This window comes from Lithobates pipiens, unplaced genomic scaffold, assembly GCF_037356315.1.
Source record: "Lithobates pipiens isolate NorthernLeopardFrog02 unplaced genomic scaffold, aLitPip1_a1.2 Scaffold_8, whole genome shotgun sequence".
In the NCBI taxonomy this organism is placed as follows: domain Eukaryota; kingdom Metazoa; phylum Chordata; class Amphibia; order Anura; family Ranidae; genus Lithobates; species Lithobates pipiens.
Window position 1 is genome coordinate 686,153,801 of NW_027507903.1, and position 21,564 is coordinate 686,175,364.

The 21,564-nt window shown below is 43.4% G+C and overlaps 1 protein-coding gene across 1 annotated transcript in view; it reads right to left on the bottom strand.

Moving 5' to 3' along the window:
• Nucleotides 1–21,564, bottom strand: part of LOC143962200 (sperm-egg fusion protein TMEM95-like) — a 29,271-nt gene continuing 7,707 nt past the window's right edge. Inside the window, exons 6-7 of the mRNA XM_077471533.1 lie at nucleotides 21,145–21,232; nucleotides 1–80 (exon numbers count right to left, since the gene is read on the bottom strand). Coding sequence (XP_077327659.1) covers nucleotides 20–80; nucleotides 21,145–21,232 — 149 coding nt within the window. The 3' untranslated portion in view covers nucleotides 1–19. The remainder of the gene's footprint in view (nucleotides 81–21,144; nucleotides 21,233–21,564) is intronic.

The window sequence follows — 21,564 nt, forward strand, 5'->3', positions numbered from 1 at the left end:
GGGGGGGGGGGGGGAAACTTTATTCTTTATTCTTCTTCTTCTCAGCTTCTCCATCCAATCTCATCACATTTCTCCAACACCTGAGAAGAAGAAGAAGAAGAAGAATAGAATATATGAGATTGTCCTCTACAGTCATCACTCTACAATCTATCCTTCTATAATGTTCACATAGCGATGTATCCTTCTATGATAATATAGAGAGCCTGAACAGTCTGTATGATAACAACGTATCCTTCTATTATAATAATATTATTATTAGAATAATTATATATATATATATATATATATATATATATATTAATGTAATAATATTACAATATAATAATAATAATATAGATCTATACATTCTATAAAAAAATGTATCCTTCTATGATAATAATAATATAGAGAGCCACGTATGGTCTATATCAAAACAATGTATCCTTGTATGATAATAATATGAATAATAATAATATTATTATTATTAATAATAATAATAATAATAATTATTATTATTATGAATTATTATTATTATTATTATTATTATTATATAGATAGATAGTGCTTATTATTATTATTATTATTATTACTATTATTACTATTATTATTATTATTATTATTATTATATAGATAGATAGTGCTATACATTTTATAAAAAAATCTATCCTACTATGATAATAATAATAATAATAATATAGATAGCCCTGTACGGTCTGTTTTGATATAGACTGCACAGGGCTATCTATATTATTATTATCATAGTGGGATAGATTTTTTTTTATAAAATGTATATAACAATCTATAGTATAATTTGTATTATTATTAGTAGTAGTATTATTATCATAGTAGGATTCATTGTTATCATATAGACTGTTCAAGATTATCAATAATATAATTTTGATTATTATTTATCATACAAGGATACATTGTTTTCATACAGACTGTACAGAGCTATTATTATTATTTATTATTATTATCATCGTCATCAAAGAATACTTTTTTTTTTCTTTTTTATAGAATGTATAGGACTAATCTATATTATAGTTGTTATTATTATTATTATTATTATTATTATAGAAGGATACATTGTTATGTAAACAACTTAGAAGGATACATTGTTTTAATATAGACTGTACAGAGCTTTTATTATTATTATTATTATTATCATCATCATCAGATAATTTTTTTAATAGAATGTACAGAACTATCTATATTATAGTAATAATATTATTATTATTATTATTATTATTATTATTATTAACTATAATATAGATCTTCTATACATTCTATTAAACAAAAAAAAATATCCTTCTATATAAAAAAATAATATAGATAGCCCTGTACAGTCTATATTAAAACAATCCATCCTTCTAAGTTGTTTACATAACAATGTATCCTTCAATAATAATAATAATAATAATAATTATAATAATAATAATAACTACTACTATAATATAGATTAGTGCTATAAATTCTATAAAATAAAAAAAATGTATTCTTCGATGATGATAATAATAATAATAATAATAATAATAATAATAATAATAATAATAACTACTATAATATGGATTAGTCCTATACATTCTATTAAAAAAAAAAGAAAAATATTCTTCGATGATAATAATAATAATAATAATAATAACTGCTACTATAATATAGATTAGTGCTATAAATTTTATAAAATAAAAAAAAAATGTATTCTTCGATGATGATAATAATGATAATAATAATAATAATAATAATAATAATAATAATAACTACTATAATATTGGATTAGTCCTATACATTCTATTAAAAAAAAAAAAAATATTCTTCGATGATGATAATAATAATAATAATAATAATAATAACTACTACTATAATATAGATTAGTGCTATAAATTCTATAAAAAAAAAAATTATTCTTCAATGATGATAATAATAATAATAATAATAATAACTACTATAATATGGATTAGTCCTATACATTCTATTAAAAAAAATATATATTCTTTGATGATAATAATAATAATAATAATAATAATAATAATAATAATAATAACTACTACTATAATATAGATTAGTGCTATAAATTCTATAAAAAAAAAATATGTATTCTTCGATGATGATAGTAATAATAATAATAATAATAATAATAATAATAACTACTATAATATTGATTAGTCCTATACATTCTATTAAAAAAAAAAATAATAATAATTATTCTTCAAAGATAATAATAATAATACTAATAATAACTACTACTATAATATAGATTAGTGCTATAAATTCTATAAAATAAAAAAAAATGTATTCTTCGATGATGATAATAATAATAATAATAATAATAATAATAACTACTATAATATGGATTAGTCCTATACATTCTATTAAAAAATAATAATAATATTCTTCGATGATAATAATAATAATAATAATAATAATAACTACTATAATATGGATTAGTCCTATACATTCTATTAAAAAAAATATATATATTCTTCGATGATAATAATAATAATACTAATAATAACTACTACTATAATATAGATTAGTGCTATAAATTCTATAAAATAAAAAAAATGTATTCTTCGATGATGATAATAATAATAATAATAATAATAATAATAATAACTACTATAATATGGATTAGTCCTATACATTCTATTAAAAAATATATATATATATTCTTCGATGATAATAATAATAATAATACTAATAATAACTACTACTATAATATAGATTAGTGCTATAAATTCTATAAAATAAAAATAAAAATGTATTCTTCGATGATAATAATAATAATAATAATAATAAAAGCTCTGTATAGTCTATATTAAAACAATGTATCCTTGTATGATAAATAATAATATATTATTGATAATCTTGAACAGTCTATATGATAATAATGTATCCTACTATGATAATAATAATACAAACTATACTATAGCTTATGTCCTTTCTTTTCTTCCTTAAAATTGAAGGAAAAAAAGAGAAAAAACAAGTAGCTGCTTGTTTTTTTTTTTTTTTTTTATCTTTTTTTCCTTCAATTTTAAGGAAGAAAAGAAAGGACACAGGCTCGGGGTACTTTTATTTTTATAAGTAGCGGGGTAGGTGTAGGGATTTAGGTTTAGTAAAATAAGCGCAGTGGTGATAGACGATTTGCGAGGAAGGAGTTGTATTGTGTGTGTATTGTGTGTGTATTGTGTGTGTTGATTTACAGTTTATCCTCTAGCTTGTTACACACAGTAGAATGTATATGAGGATGTTTCCTTCTATGACATCACAATAGTGCAGTCGATATGATAACAATGTTTCCTCCAATGATATCCATATAATAAAGATAAATGTTACATTGTCAGTACAATCTGATGTCGCCGTGTCATCTGATCCTCGGCTCAGGCAGTCCCCTCCCCTCCCCCCCCCCACCCCCACATTGTCCTATGACAGGTCCTCACAGAGCGCCCCCCGCTGTTCCCTGATCTCAGTGCAGAGATTCCTATAGACAGGAAGTGAGGAGTGCGCAGGGAAATATCTTCCCCTCAGGACCACAACTTCACCCCCTCCATTGTGGTGAGAGGTCGTAGTCGGGGATCCTCCTAAAAAGTGACTTTTCACATCACGGCGACATTTCCCTCCCGACCGGAACGTTTGTGACAAAATAAAGAGTAAAAAAATATAATAATAATTGGACATTCCCTAATAGTAGATGGCGCCGAGCGACCGACCTCCCCCCACCCAGAGAGTCGGGATCTTTTGGATTCCCCTGAAGATCTGTCTGACCTGCAGAGAATCGTACAAATCCCGGGTCCTGATTGGTCAGATTCCTGAATTTTCGAGGTTCTCCCGGTCCCCCAGTACAGCTCCGCCCCCTTCTATGTTCTGTTCTCGGAATTTTCGATCAAATCGCTGAATACGCCTGACAATGTGATTGTACGATCTCTATACAATCTATACTTAGCCATACACCTTGCAATCTGATTGTGCAATCTTGATACAATCTATTTGAAGATAGGTGGGGGGGTGACACACACGTGATAATCTGATTGTCTCTATGAAATCTTCTTTTCGACAGCCATGCACCTGACAATCCAATTGCAAAGATTTTAAGATGGTCATACACCTGACAATATAATTGTACAATCTCTATGTCATTTATTTCCATATGGTCTCTATACAACTGCCTTTCATAATCGCCATACACCTGCCAATCTGATTGTACAATCTCCATACAACTGCTTTTCATAATCGCCATACACCTGACAATCTGATTGTACAATCTCCATACAACTGCCTTTCATAATCGCCATACACCTGACAATCTGATTGTACAATCTCCATACAACTGCCTTTCATAATCGCCATACACCTGACAATCTGATTGTACAATCTCCATACAACTGCCTTTCATAATCGCCATACACCTGACAATCTGATTGTACAATCTCCATACAACTGCTTTTCATAATCTCCATACACCTGACAATCTGATTGTACAATTGCTATACAAATCTATACATAGTTATTCACCTGATTGTACAATCTTCATACAATCTACTTTAGATGGTCACAGACCTGACAATTTCGATTTTCAATGTCTATACAACTCCCTTTAGACCTGATAACAAGATTGTAAAACCTCTCTCCCCTTTAGATGGCCAATCACACGTGACAATCTGATTGTACGATCTTTATACAATCTGCTTTAGGATGGCCACACACACATACACACACACCTAACAATCTAATTGCACAATCTTTATCTAATCTCCTTGAGTCCATTCACTTTACAATCTGATTGCCACATAATAATAATAATAATAATCCTCTATGCCCCCCCACAACCAATGCTGCCGTCATCGGGGTTCTCGGGACCGTTCTGGGAACGGTTGTATGTGAAAATGGCCACACATCTTACAATCTGATTGTACAACTAATACACAATCTTCTTTAGTAAAACCCAGTCCATTCATTTTTTTTTTTTATCCAGGCAGGCCCCTCAGAATTGTACAATCAGATTGCAACGTGTGTGGTCACCTCAGCTATTGTGAAGACCAACCTAAACCCAACCATTCGGGTTTGTATCCAGCCAGGCAGATATAGGTATCAGTAAATCTGAAGGAGATTGTACAATCAGATTGTACAGTGTGTGGTCTATGGATGATGGGCAGTGCCCACCTATCAGACATCTCGTGTCTTGGAGGGTGGGGGGTGGGGAAGTTATTCCTGTCCTGGCGGTTGGTATTACATTATTCTCGATCAGCACGGTTGTAACTTTGTTGTTTTTCCTGGCGGTCATGTGACCGGGGCGAAGGGGGAACATTGCGATCTCGGGACGTCGGGGAGTCCTCTCTGCCAACCGAAAACACCCGTCATGTGCGGGGTGAGATAATAGTACAGTAGGCGGGCGAGGGTCGGCACGTTTCTGGGCGCACGAGGCACGAGATTGAGTTGGCAGAACGCGGCGTCTCCGGGTGTGGCACTAGTACTGTACTTCCCCCGACACTTCCTGGGTACACGGCGAGCCCTGAGGATGTACAGTACAGCCAGGGAAGACCAACCGGACGGACAGGTTCTCTGAGGACCACACATCGAGACCACACTTCCTGGTGGATCAATTCCCCCAACCCCCCCTCCCCCATTGTTGTCACCGATGTCAGGAAACGTGAGCGGGGTCATGTGACTTCTCGGAGAAAAGGATCTGCTGTGAAAAGTCGGCTCACAGGAGGGGGAGGAGCTTTCTGTACTTTGTGATTTCGAGTGAAGGAACTTAGGAAAGAGGTTAGTCAAACATCGGATTTATCGAGGAACATACAACTGGGAGACGGAATGAGGAAGTCCCAATGTATCTAAGAAAACGCCCCGTGTATGGAACACCCCCACCGACTCGGCAGAGCAAAATGCAAAAAAATGTTCAACGTTTAAAAATATGTCCAAGAACACAGATGTACCTCTTGGCAGATCTTTTCTTTTCTCATACATAGAACCGTATAAACAATCCCACCAAAACACCAACCCACCCCGATAGCAAGGAATCTATCTAAATATATAGCTTAGAGTAATCAGACTGCTATACCTGACAGAGGTCCACTGACCTCCATCACGTATGACAAAGTTCCACTGACCTCCTCCATCAGGTATGACAAAGGTCCAGTGACCTCCATCAGATATGAAAAAGGTCCAGTGACCTCCATCAGGTATGACAAAAGTTCACTGACCTTCACCAGGTATGGCAAAGGTCCACTGAACCCCGTCAGGTATGACAAAGGTCCACTGAACCCCATCAGCTGTAACAAAGGTCCACTGAACCCCGTCAGGTATGACAAAGGTCCACTGAACCCCTTAAGGAGTGACAAAGGTCCATTGAACCTCATCAGGTATGACAAAGGTCCACTGAACCCCATCAGCTGTAACAAAGGTCCACTGAACCCCGTCAGGTATGACAAAGGTCCACTGAACCCCATCAGCTGTAACAAAGGTCCACTGAACCCCGTCAGGTATGACAAAGGTCCACTGAACCCCTTAAGGAGTGACAAAGGTCCATTGAACCTCATCAGGTATGACAAAGGTCCACTGAACCCCATCAAGCGTAACAAAGATCTACTGAACGCCATTGGGTATGAAAAAGGTCCTGTGACCTCCATCAGGCATGACAAGGGTCAATTGAACCCCATGAGGTATGACAAAGGTCCACTAAACCCCATCAGGAAGTACAGAGATCCACTGAACCTCTGTACATAATGATTTCAGTAGAGAATTGAAGGAACTTAGGAAACGAGCCAACCAAGACTGGATTTATTATAGAGTGAAGAACAACGGGGTGAAGGAAGGAGTCCATATGTATATATCTAAGGGGAAAAAAATAAGCCTGTATATGGAAGACCACCATGGACCAGTCAGAGCAAAATACAAAATATTCAACAAATGTCCAAAAACTAGAGCTGTACCTCTTGTCAGATCCCCCCCCCCCCCTCCATTAACCACTTAATTCCCGGACCATTTTGCTTGCTTAAGACCAGAGCACTTTTTAGCAATTCGGCACTGTGGCGCTTTAACTGACAATTCAGCAGTCATGCAACATGGCTCCCAAACAAAACCGTTTTTTTATTTTAGTGCTATACAAATGCAGTAATTCCTGTGTAAATGACATTGGCAGTGAAGGGGTTAACCAGGAGGTGGCAGTGTAGGAGTTAAGTGTGTCCTAGGGGCGTGTTTCTAACTGTGGGGGGCGTGGCTGTGATTTACAGATCACTGATCTCTGCTCCAATCACAAGGAGCAGAGATCAGTGTCACTTGTTGCTAGGCAGAACGGGGAGATGCTGTTTACATCGGCATCTCCCCGTTCTCCCTCCCCGTGAGACGATCGCGGGTATCCCCGTGGCGATCGAGTCCGCGGGACCCACGCTCGGACTCACAGGGTCCCAACCGGCACGAGCGGCAAGTTTAAATGGATGTGCCTGTATGCCAATTCGCCCGTCCGTGCCATTATGCCGACGTACATAATCGTGCGCCGGTCGGGAAGCAGTTAAGGATGAGCCAACGCTCTCCACCACACCCCACCATCCCCTCCCAGGTTCAGTTCGCACCAGAACATGCAAAAAATTCAGAGGAATGCACCAAACCAGTTAAAGTCTATGGGACATGAACATAAAAAAAAATCAAAAGTGCTAATTTTAAAGGCTTATATGCAAGTTATTGTCATAAAAAGTGTTTGAGGTTTTGATGTATCAATGTAAAAAAAAAAGTTTTAAAAACAGCCATTTTTTCGGGAGCAGTGATTTTAATAATGCTTAAAGTGAAACAATAAAAGTGTAATATTCCTTTAAATATCGTACCTGGGGGGTGTCTATAGTATGCCTGTGAAGTGGCACATTTTTCTCTTGTTTAGAACAATACCACAGCAAAATGACATTTCTAAAGGAAAAAAGTAATTTAAAAATAATTGTGGCTGTAATGTATTGTCGGGTCTCGGCAATATAGATAAAACTTGACCCCTTTGGGTCTGGTATGAATATTAAGGGGAACCCCTGAACCAAAAATTTTAAAAAAATTGCGTGGGGGTCCCTCCAAAATCCATACCAGGCCCTTCAGGTCTGGTATTTTTATTAAGCGGAACCCTGCGCCAAGTTTAAAAAAAATGGCGTCGGGGTCCCCCCTAAATCCATACCAGACCCTTATCCAAGCATGCAACCTGGCAGGCCGCAGGAAAAGAGGGGAGGAGAAAGAGCGCCCCCCCTCCTGAACTGTACCAGGCCACATGCCCTCAACATGGGGAGGGTGCTTTGGATTAGCCCCTAAAGCACCTTGTTCCCATGTTGATGGGGACAAGGGCCTCATCGTCACAACCCTTGCCCGGTGGTTGTGGGGGTCTGCAGGCGGGTGGTTTATCGGAATCTGGAAACCCCCTTTAACAAGGGAACCCCCAGATCCCGGCCTCCCCCCTACATTGTCCCACAATGTAGATCCATCTCACGCTGCCCGACAAGCCAGAAAAAAAAAATTTGCAAACAGCTCCACCTCCATGGGAGGCTCCCACCGAGTGACGCCTCTTCTCAGTGACAGCTGTTATATAGCTGAGGGCGAGGACACTCGGTGACGTAAACAGGCAACCCGGCCTTTCCTTTGACATCACGTTACCAATTCACATGGGAGGGCGGGATCTGGGGGTCCCCTTGTTAAAGGGGGCTTCCAGATTCAGATAAGCCCCTTGCCCGCAGACCCCCACAACCACCAGGAAAGGGTTGCGGGAATGAGACCCTTGTTGATGGCATGTGGCCTGGTATGGTTCGGGGGGGGGGGGGCGTTCTTACGCCCCCCTTTTCCTGTGGCCTGCCAGGTTGCATGCTAGGATAAGGGTCTGGTATGGATTTTTGGGGGGGACCCCATGCCATTTTTTTTTTATATTTTGCAGGGTTCCCTTTAATATCCATACCAGACCTGAAGGGCCTGGTATGGATTTTGGGGGGACCCCCATGCAATTTTTTTAAACCACACCACATCACCTCGTTTGCATACAGAAAATAAATTGAAAAAAAAAGGAGTGGGGCCTTTTAGGTGTCTGTACTCTTGGGAAGGGGTGTATACATACATTGTACTACAAGGACAACCTGTGATAAATATCATCCTAATCAGTACATAGACGGTACAAACCCAACAAGGTCGCGATTAAAACGTGATGTCGGCAGAGGGTGGGGAGCGTATCTCTATGCATTTTGCAGAAAAGCCGGTTCAGGAGGTACAGAGGTGCTATTAATAGGAAGAAGGTTATTCGAATATCGGACTTCAATATTATGAATTATTACAGAATATGAGGAACATATTAAGTGTCCTGATAGACTATAATAGAACAACGTATACTCACAAATCATACATCAACTACTAGATATTCATGTGGAGGGATTGTCATAACCAAGGGAGGAATGGAGGACGCGGAGCCATGTCAGCACAGGAAAGGGCAAGGGACATAGCGTATGATGGGATACACGGGGTCCCCATTGCCGGCCCCTGCGCCTGGAAGAAGTGGGAACCACTGAAATTGAATACATTCCGAGATCGAATGTACTCCAACATTTCCAATACAAATCTATGGTAGGGCCAAGCAGATCATCTTATTTCCCTGAGAAATTCATATGCACGTGTACCAGCACACAGACGAGCTCAGGCTAATGTTCAGTCTTCACTGATACATAGGCACATTTCTGAGAGCCAGAGTTCACCAGAGTGCATGTTTTCCCGCATTGGCACCAAACAGGCTGTTTAAAAGGAGACCCTGCTGGATGCTAACTGCTGGATGCTGTTCAGTTTCCCCTGATCCTTGTTCCTCTGTTCCTACTTGTGCTGACTGATCGTCCATTGCTGACTTGGCTTGATCATAACCTCACTTTGTGGATTCTGGATTCTGACCTCGGCTTGCCTTTGACTATTCTCTGCCTTATCTCTTGATTCTGACCTCGGCTTACCTTTGACTATTCTCTGCCTGATCTCCTGATTCTGACCTTGGCTTGCCTTTGACTATTCTCTGCCTGATCTCCTGGTGTTAACCTCGGCTTGCCTTTCACTATTCTCTGCCTGATCTCCTGGTGCTGACCTCGGCTTGCCTCTGACTATTCTCTGCCTGATATCCTGGTGCTGACCTCGGCTTTCCTTTGACTATTCTCTGCCTGATCTCCTGATTCTGACCTCGGCTTGCCTTTGACTATTCTCAGCCTGATCTCCTGATGTTAACCTCGGCTTGCCTTTGACTATTCTATGCCTTATCTCTTGATTCTGACCTCGGCTTGCCTTCGACTATTCTCTGCCTGATATCCTGGTGCTGACCTCAGCTTGCCTTTGACTATTCTCTGCCTGATCTCCTGGTGCTGACCTCGGCTTACCTTTGACTATTCTCTGCCTGATCTCCTGATTCTGACCTCGGCTTACCTTTGACTATTCTCTGCCTGATCTCCTGATGCTGACCTTGGCTTGCCTTTGACTATTCTCTGCCTTATCTCTTGATTCTGACCTCGGCTTGCCTTCGACTATTCTCTGCCTGATCTCCTGGTGCTAACCTCGGCTTGCCTCCGACTATTCTCTGCCTGATCTCCTGGTGCTAACCTCGGCTTGCCTTTGACTATTCTCTGCCTGATCTCCTGATTCTGACCTTGGCTAGCCTTTGACTATTCTCTGCCTGATATCCTGATGCTGACCTTGGCTTGGCTTTGACTATTCTCTGCCTGATCTCCTGGTGCTGACCTCGGCTTGCCTTTGACTATTCTCTGCTTGATCTCCTGATTCTGATCTCAGCTTGCCTTCGACTATTCTCTGCCTGATCTCCTGGTGCTGATCTCGCCTTACCTTTGACTATTCTCTGCTTGATCTCCTGGTGCTGACCTCAGCGTGCTACTGGACCTAACTCTGCCTGCTTCCCTGGTACTAACCCCAGCCTGGCTCCTGAGCATGCTGCTGTCAGTGTATGACCCCTGCTCACCTTGGCTACGTCCCTAACCATGTCAGTCACCTGCTATCAAGATATTGGCACCTGTGCTTCTTTGAGCCTTGTACCTCTGTCATCACATTCAGGGATGCTCAGATGAGAGCTGCAAGGAAAGCCCTCTCGTCAACTCGGCCTCCAGCCATGGCACATGACAGGTGTTTAGGAATTAGTTCTTAGATTGTGATTGGTTTACAATCAGGGCTGTCTTTAATGCTGTCTTTAATGCAGGGTAAATGGGGAAGCTGCCCTGGGCCCAGTCATTGTTGGGGGGCCCAAAGCAGCTGCCCCTTGAGCCTGCGCTGCCCATACTCTTCAACTGTCACAGATTCAAGCTGCCTGTCCCGCCGTGCTCTTGTCCATGGCTGCATCCCAGAAATCAGAGCCGCGGTTGGGACAGTTTACAACCATTCTCAGTTTTAGCAATTGTTGCCCACCCACATACATCGGGACTGGAATCTCCATCCCCTGTATCTACCCCAGGAGTTTTCCAGATGCTCTCCTACAGGACTAAGGACCATCCCCAAATTGGAGCCTCCAGGTTTGTACTGCTTGCGTGGGTGGGATGGGGTTGTGCCTGACCGCCGAGAAAAGGCAGTGACAGTAGCTGAGCAGAAGGAGCCCGAATGTGCAGGGAGGTAAAATCATGTAGTAGAACATTGTGGATTTGCGTGCAAGCACCTCAATGCTAAGTCTGCTAAATTACTGCGGTTTAGCATAGAGGTGCTGTTAGCTGACAAATGGGAGGACGACATCTCCTTTTTCATGTAGCACTAGGAGAAATGTTGCTCATTAAAGCATTGTCACATCCTCCTCTGGTGTGTACTCCCTGACCCGCCTGGTGTGTGCCCTCCCAGCCCCCATACTGTACCCTCCCGACCCCCTAATGTGTGCACTCCCAGCCCCCATACTGTACCCTCCCGACCCCCTGGTGTGTGCCCTGCCGACCCCATACTGTACCCTCCTGAGCCCCCTGGCATGTGTCCTTCCCTGGTATTTGCCCCTTCTGACCCCCCCTGGTGTGAGCCCTCCCTACCCCTCGAGTGTGTACCTTCCTAGCCCCCACACTGTACCCTCCTGACCCCCGTACTGTGCCCTCCCAACCCCCCTGGTGTGTGCCCTCCCAACCCCCATACTGTACCCTCCCAACCCCCCTGGTGTATGCCTTCTCACCCCAATACTTTACACGCCTGACCCCCAGGTGTGTGCCTTGCCGACCCCCCTGGTGTTTGCACTCCCGACCCTCAGGTGTGTGCCCTCTCAAGCTCTCTGGTGTGTGCCCCTTCCGACCCCCCTTGTGTGTGCCCTCCCAGCCCCCCTACTGTACCCCCCACCCTTTCTTGGTGTGTTCCCCCCAATCTCCCTGATGTGTGCCCTCCTGATCCCTCTGGTGTGTGCCCTTCCAACCCTGTCATGTGCCTTCCTGACCCTCCCCTGGTGTGTGCCCTCCTGACCCCTGTACTGCACCCGCCCAGCCCCCCTGGTGTGTGCACTCCCAACCCCCATACTGTATTATATTACATACTACTGACCTCTGTACACTGTCCTACCATTTACTGACCTCTGTACACTGCTCTACATACTACTGACCTCTGTACAGTGCTCTACATACTACTCACCTCTGTACACGGCCCTACATACTACTCACCTCTGTACACGGCCCTACATACTACTCACCTCTGTATATGGCCCTACATACTACTGATCTCTGTACACGGCCCTAAATACTACTGACCTCTGTACACCGCCCTACCTACTACTCCCCTCTGTACGCTGCCCTACATACTACTGATCTGTGTACACCGCCCTACATACTACCGACCTCTGTACACGGCCCTACATATTACTGACCTCTGTACACCGCTCTACCTACTACTCACCTCTGTACACTGCCCTACATACTACTCACCTCTGTACACCGTCCTATATACTACTCACCTCTGTACACCGCCCTATATACTACTCACCTCTGTACACCGCTCTGCATACTACTGACCTCTGTACACTGCCCTACATACTACTGACCTCTGTACACTGCCCTACATACTACTGACCTCTGTACACTGCCCTACATACTACTGACCTCTGTACACCGCCCTACCTACTACTCCCCTCTGTACACCGCCCTACCTACTACTGACCTCTGTACACTGCCCTATATACTACTGACCTCTGTATGCCGCCCTACATCCTATGTGACCTTTGTACACTGCCCTACATACTACTGACCTCTGTACACTGCCCTACATACTACTGACCTCTGTACATGGCCCTACATACTACTCACCTCTGTACACTGCCCTAAATCCTATGTGACCTTTGTACACTGCCCTACATGCTACTGACCTCTGTACACTGCCCTACATAATACTCACCTCTGTAAAGTGCCCAGGGGAGTGGACCCTGGGCAAACTGTACAATGTTTGCCCGGGGTCCAATCAATATTCAAGAAGGCCCTGTTTACAATGTGATTGGTTTGTTGTGCTGCTACTGCTATGGTTTATCCAGGCATTAGAGTTTGCTTACTGTATCTTTATGCATGGCTGATCAGTCCTTGATGGGATGGGGAGGCTCACCCCCACCTCTCATGTGTGTTGCAGGTAGGGGTGCTGGTCTCCCTGGCAATGAGTGATTGTGCTGTGTATGCCTGGGAGACATGTGACGAAGGCACGCCCAACCACGCCTCCTCAAAATAGCGGATATCGGTGCTTGATGTGAAGGCGGAGATGAGAGATGGACAACCGTACTTATCTTATACTAGCTGAGGCCTCATACTCTGGTGTAGCCCTGGGAGGAGATACGTATTTGCTGTTGCCTCTATCCAAGTAATATGTTCTCCATGGTGGGCGATGGGAGATTTTTTGGTCAATTTATTAGTATACATATCAATGGTGACTACTATCCTTCCAGAACTCTGGTTGCACACATGGGTGCAGTGCAACATCTTACTCATGGTATGCCCTCAATTTCTTTTGGGTCTCAGTGGGCTTAGTGAGGTCTTACAACGTTAAGCATTGTGCTCCATGGAATTATATTACCTTCATTCTCTGTATACAGATGTGTACTTTGCTGCTCCATGAACCTGGTTCTCTAGAGATTTGGGTGCACTCATTGATGCATTTTGAGTGCAGTATAACATCTCATCTATGGTGTGCCCCCTCCCCACTTTTCCTCTTTTGCCCCCCCCCCCCCCCCGATGGTGAGGCAGTGCTATGTTGAGAATGATGCCCCCATAGCATTGCATTCTCACTCTTTGTATATAAATGAATGGGATTGCTGATCCATGACCCTGGTCTCCTGCATGTTCCTTATCCATTCCGGTGCTGACGCAGCCCCAGGTCCTCCATTCCTCCCTCGGTTACGACATTCCCTCCACATGAATATCTGGGAGTTGATATACTATTTCTAAGTATATGTTGTTCTTCTACTATGGTAGGACACATAATGCGTTCCTCGTATTCTAGATCATTATCAATGTCAAAATATTCCAATAACCTTCTGTTGATTAATGGCACCTTTGTACCTCCAAAGAAGCTTTTCTGCGAAACGCGTTGAGATACACTCCTCACCCTCTGCCAACACTGCATTTTAATCAGGACCTTGTTGGATTTGTACCATCTATCCATGTACCTATTAGGACAATATCTATCACAGGCTGACAGTCCCTGTAGTAACACGTATGAATACGGGGGGTGATAAATGAGGTGTTTATCCTGATATGCTTTTCCTCGTGTAGAAGTCTTATTAACACACGGGAAATGTTTTAGAGAGAGATTTTTATGTGTAACATCCAATAAATTAAAATGTTTTTCATTAATATGTTGTATTTATTGGCTCCTTCCTGAGAGAACAAATACCTAAAATGCCCCATTCCCTTTTCAGTCTTAAATTTCTACGAAGCTGAGAATAATAAAAAACTGTCAAACCCAACGGAGTACTGCTATGATAAAGGTCCACTAAACCCGGTCAGGTATGACAAAGGTCCACTGACTGCTATCAGGTAGGACAAAGGTTCAGTGGACACCAACAGTTATGACAAAAGGTCCACTGAGCTCCATCAGGTATGGCAAAAGGTTCTTTGAACCCCATCAGGTACGACAAAGGTCCACTGAACCCCACCAGGTATGACAAAGGTCCACTGAACCGCATCAGGTATGACAAAGGTCCACTGAACCCCACCAGGTATGGCAAAGGTCCACTGAACTGCATCAGATATGACAAAGGTCCACTGAACCCCACCAGGTATGACATAGGTCCACTGAATCCCATCAGGTATAAAAAAAAGGTCCACAACTCCATTGGGTGTGACAAAGGTCCATTAAACCCTATCAGGAATGGCAAAGGTCCACTGACCCCAGCAGGTATGACAAAGGTCCACTGAACTCCATTGGATGTGACAAAGGTACATTGAACCCCACCAGGCATTACAAAGGTCCAATGAATCGCATCAGGTATGACAAAGGTCCACTGAATCCCATCAGGTATAAAAAAAGGTCCACTGAACTCCATTGGGTGTGACAAAGGTGCATTAAACCCTATCAGGTATGGCAAAGGTCCACTGACCCCAGCAGGTATGACAAAGGTCCACTTAACCCCACCAGGCATGACAAAGGTCCACTGAACCGCATCAGGTATGACAAAGGTCCACTGAACCCCACCAGGTATGACAAAGGTCCACTGAACTGCATCAGATATGACAAAGGTCCACTGAACCCCACCAGGTATGACAAAGGTCCACTGAATCCCATCAGGTATAAAAAAAGGTCCACAACTCCATTGGGTGTGACAAAGGTCCATTAAACCCTATCAGGAATGGCAAAGGTCCACTGACCCCAGCAGGTATGACAAAGGTCCACTGAACTCCATTGGGTGTGACAAAGGTCCATTGAACCCCACCAGGCATGACAAAGGCCCACTGAACCGCATGAGGTATGACAAAGGTCCACTGAATCCCATCAGGTATAAAAAAAGGTCCACTGAACTCCATTGGGTGTGACAAATGTCCATTAAACCCTATCAGGTATGGCAAAGGTCCACTGACCCCAGCAGGTATGACAAAGGTCCACTGAACTTCATTGGGTGTGACAAAGGTCCATTGAACCCCACCAGGCATGACAAAGGTCCACTGAATCGCATCAGGTATGACAAAGGTTCACTGAATCCCATCAGGTATAAAAAAAGGCAATTTTTGAACCCCACCAGGCATGACAAAGGTCCACTGAAGCGCATCAGGTATGACAAAGGTCCACTGAATCCCATCAGGTATAAAAAAAGGTCCAGTGAACTCCATTGGGTGTGACAAAGGTCCATTAAACCCTATCAGGTATGGCAAAGGTCCACTGACCCCAGCAGGTATGACAAAGGTCCACTGACCCCAGCAGGTATGACAAAGGTCCACTGAACTACATTGGGTGTGACAAAGGTCCATTGAACCCCACCAGGCATGACAAAGGTCCAATGAATCGCATCAGGTATGACAAAGGTCCACTGAACTCCATTGGGTGTGACAAAGGTCCATTGAACCCCACCAGGCATGACAAAGGTCCAATGAATCGCATCAGGTATGACAAAGGTCTACTAAACCCCACCAGGTATGAGAAAGGTCCTCTGAACCCCATCAGTTATAACAAAGGTCCACTGAACTCCATACACTACTTTACAGGCAGACTAAGGGGACCCCCACCCCCGGGCATGAAATTTAAAGGAACATTTCATTTTTATTGTTTCACTTTAAGCAGTGCTCCCGAAAAAAAACTGAGGTTTTTAAAACTTTGTTTTGCATTGATACATGTCCCCTGGGGCAGGACCCGGTCCCCAAACACGTTTTATGACAATAACTTGCATATAAGCCTTTAAAACTGAGCACTTTTGATTTTTCATGTTCATGTCCCATAGACTTTAACGGTGTTCGCATCACATTTTTTGCCTGTTTGCACACCTTGTTAGTGTTCTCAATTATTTGAGGTGTCATCATGTTTTTCTATGTGGTGTATCTCCATCTATAAGACATTCTGATCTTCCAATTCATTAGTGTATAAATAATTCTGGGTTGTGCAACATGATGTGTTAAGATTTTGCTCTATAGAAAGAAAGTTTACACATGTTTCCGTGTGTTTCAGAATTGTCTCTACTTGGAGGAGCTTACCCTTCACCAACAGACGTTGCACAATTGTGTTCATCCTCAGACGTGAGGCAGAGCTCTGGAATTTGGAAAGAACTTTTGTTCTAATAATTGGAGGTTCAATCAGTTGTGTCTGAAGTCTTCATTGTACATTCTGTAGTATTATATCATCATTACTGTACATTCTGGAGGATTAGGAGTATCTGGTGACTCTCTAGAACATTATGAGTGCGGGGACCTGACCTACAACTGGAGCATCTCCACTTTAAATTTAGCGTTGGTGGCTTTGTTTGTGTTATCTGTAATTGATAGGTGGGAAGTCCGGGGGTGTTGCTAGGTGGGAAAAAAAGACCGGGGGCTTCAGCCTGAAGGTAAATTTGATAACCCCTCCCACATTTTAAAGTAATGCCTCGTACACACGGACGGATTTTCCAACGGAAAATGTTCAATGGTAGCCTTTTGTCAGAAATTCCCACCGCGTGTAGGCTCCATCAGACATTTTCCATTGGAAATTTGCAACACACAAAATTTCAGATCTGGATCTCAAATTTTCCGACGACAAATTCCGTTGTCAGAAATTCCGATGGTGTGTACACAATTCCGAAGCACAAAGTTCTACACATGCTCGGAATCAAGCTGAAGGGCTGCAATTCTCTCGGCTGGTCATACGTGTTGTACGTCACCGCGTTCTTGACGTTCGGAATTTCCGACAACATTGTGTGACCATGTGTATGCAAGACAAGTTTGAGCCATGTTTCATGACCGGTCACGTGATTGCTCTCCTCTGATGTTTCATGGCCGATCACGTGACCGCTCTCCTCTGATGTTTCATGGCCGATCACGTGACCGCTCTCCGCTGATGTTTCATGGCCAGTCACATGATTGCCCCCCTCTGATGTTTCATGGCCAGTCACGTGACCGATCTCCTCCGATGTTTCATGGTCGGTTACATGATTGCTCTCCTCCGATGTTTCATGGCAGGTCACATGATTGCCCTCCTCCGATGTTTCATGGCCGGTCACATGATTGCCCTCCTCCGATGTTTCATGGCCGGTCACATGATTGCCCTCCTCTGATGTTTCATGGCCTTTCACGTGACCGATCTCCTCCGATGTTTCATGGCCAGTCACATGACCACTCTCCTCTGATGTTTCATGGCCGGTCATGTGAACGCTCTCCTCTGATGTTTCATGGTTGGTCACGTGACCGTCCTCCTCTGATGTTTCATGGCCGGTCATGTGAACGATCTCCTCTGATGTTTCATGGTTGGTCACGTGACCGTCCTCCTCCGATGTTTCATGGCCGGTCAAGTGAATGCCCTCCTCTGATGCTTCATGGCTGGTCACGTGACCGCTCTCCTCTGATGTTTCATGGCCAGTCACGTCAACGCCCTCCTCTGATGTTTCATGGCCGGTCATGTGAACGCTCTCCTCTGATGTTTCATGGCCAGGCAAATGTCTGCTCTCCTCCGGTGTTTCATGGCCAGTCACGTGAACGCCCTCCTGTGATGTTTCATGGCCGGTCACGTGAACACCCTCCTCTGATGTTTAAAGGCCAAGCAAATGTCTGCTCTCCTCTGATGTTTCATGGCTGGTCATGTGAACGCTCTCCTCTGATGTTTCATGGCCGGTCACGTGACCACTCTTTTATGCTGTTTCATGGCCAGGAACATGACCACTCTCCTGATGTTTCATGGCCACTCACGTGACCGCTCTCCTCCTCCAATCTAAAGCTACACTCGGAGGAGGAGAGTGGCCAGAAAGAATGGAGCTAATAAGGTATTGACAGGTACCTTTTTCTATGACACTGACACAATGTAGGAAGGATCTATATGAAGGGGCTGCCAGTGATTTTTTCTTAACTTAAGAGTATGCTGGCAGGGCTGTCCCAGGGCCAGGATAGGCTATCCTGATCCCCCCATGTGTGGCACCCGGGGCGGTTTGCCCGATACCCGCCCCTCCCCCTGTTGATAAAACCAAAATATCGGTGAAAAGGGCGAGTGTTATACGCGGATAAATACAGCATTTGGGTTTGGGTTGAGGTGGCAAACAGTGCACCCACAACCTCCCCGGTTCGGTTGGTCAGTTGGGTCATCAGGAGCACCGGAGCACTTACCCCATCTATGGTGGCAATGGCTTCTCCTTCCCCTGCTCTCCTGCTCAGCATCACAGGCGGCTTCCTCTTTCCCTGCTCTCCTCGCATCACGGTGGCTTCCGTATCCTCCCCCCTCTTCAGCGGCCAATTGGAATGCTTCTGCTTTTGGCCAAATCGGGAAATGGATCTTCACTGATTACGAGACATGGGGCTTTTTGGGGGCTCACTCCGGGATATAGCCTGGGTCAGCCCCCCTCCCCATCCAACACCACTGCCTAAGTCCAAGGATATTGCTTTTGCCTATTGCTGTTCACTGCTCTCCGGTAGATAGAGAGAGACGATACAATCTTTGGGGTTATGAATATTTATTCTGCCTCAGCCAATCTCTGAGATGTTAATGCCAGAGATGTGGGCCCGGTGAAGGAGATAAATATTTTGAGAGAGTGGTGGAAGGTCGTTCCCTCTAAGTCTTTGCCTGGGGAGGGTCTAGTGTTGGGAGAAGGTGCCCTCCTTGCCAGGTTTTGCCTTGGTGATAGTGTATTGGTTCTCTCCCTCCAAGTCTTTGCCTGGCAAAGATATAGTGATGGAAAGGTCCTTCCCTCCTAGGCTTTTCCTGGAAAGGATGTAGTGCAGGAATGCCCTTCCCTCTGAGCCTTTGCTTACAGAGGATGTAGTGGTTGAAGGTTCCTTCCCTCCGAGTCTTTGACTGCAGAGGATGTAGTGGTGGAAGTTTCCTTCCCTCCAAGTCTTTGACTGCAGAGGATGTAGTGGTAGAAGGTCCTTCCATCCAAGTCATTGCTTGGAGAGTATGTAGTTGTGGAAAGTTCTTCCTTCCAAGTCTTTGCCTGGAGAGGATGTAGTGGTGAAAGGTCCTTCCATCCAAGTTTTTGCCTGAAGAGGATGTAGCAGTAGAAGGGTTCTTCCCTCCAAGCCTTTGCCTGGAAAGGATGTAGTAATGGAAGGTCCTTCCCTCAAAGTCTTTGCCTGGAAAGGATGTAGTGGTGGAAGGTCCTTCCCTCAAAGTCTTTGCCTGGGGAGGATGTAATGGTGGAAGGTTCCCGTCTTCCCAGGCTTTGCCTGGAGGGGGTGTAGTGGTGGAAGGTTCCTTCCCTCCCAGGCTGAGGGTGTAGATCCATAGAGGTGCAGTATTTTCCCCCTGAGCCTAGGACCTGTTCCTGGAGGAAGAAGCCATACCCAAGAAAGAGTTTTGCTCTCCTAGCTTTCCATTTGGGCCTAAAGTGTCTTAACCTGGTCTATAGCAGAGGCCAAAGAAAGTGAAATGTAGCCACCCGTCTTGGCCTACAAAATCGACATGGTCATACAGAGGCATAAGGCGTCCTACAACTGACCCATGGCAGAAATCAAAAGGCACTGGAAGACAGTCCCCAGTCTGGGCCTAAAGAGTTCTCCAAGATGTTACCGGTGGGGGGCAGTTTTCATTTAAATTTAATACGTACAAAATGAGGATAACAAGGGGTGGGTGTAGAGTATTTATAAGAAAAAAGTCCAGTGAAACTATTTGTACAATTGCTGTGGGTGAATGGGGGCACAATCAAATGTTATTAGGCCATCTTCTTTCCTGGGCACATGTTATTCATTCATTAAAAGCAGAGTGGTTAGGGAAAATGTGGCTTTATGGCCACTAGATGGAGCTGACAGTGATAATAAATAAGTATTTATTTTGTATGATCATCGGCTCCATCTAGTGGCCATGAATGGGTATTATTTTTAGCTCTAATTTGTATGAATGAATAACATCTAACCTGGAGGGAAAAAATGGCCTAATAACATTTGTTTTTGCACCACTTGCTACATGCAGCTTAAAAGGATGAATTACTCAGATTGGTTTAAAAAAATAAATACCCCCCCCAAAAGTATCCCATTTTATTTCTAAGGTTGGGAGGCGGAGCCTCATTATTTGCACAATGGTGATTATATATACAGTGTAACATGGAGGGAGGAACCGCATTACATATATAATAATAAGAGATAAAGGACTTACTCCACGGTGAATACGATGATCCCCAGAGCGATGGAGATGATGGAGAAGAAGACGACGGTCCACATGGCCTTGTGCAGAGCCAGAGCCCCTGCATAGAGAGGGGGAGGGGAGGTCAGGGGTATTTCACCACAATTCTGTCCTATGGGGGGGGGGCTCTAACACAATGATAACAGGAGCCGCTAATCACCTCTGCCACACCCACTCCTAAACATGGCGGGATTCCTTCCGAAGCTTCTACCCCACACACCATGATATGATATTAATTCTGCTTTATATAGCACCGACATCTTCTGTAGCGCTGTACAAAGCCAGGACACACAGGTGCTGTAATAATATTACTCTTTTAGTAGTATTTAGATCCTACAGGAAGTAGGGGGACGTTTTCCTATGGGGGACACAGGGTTCAGTAAAAACCTGGCA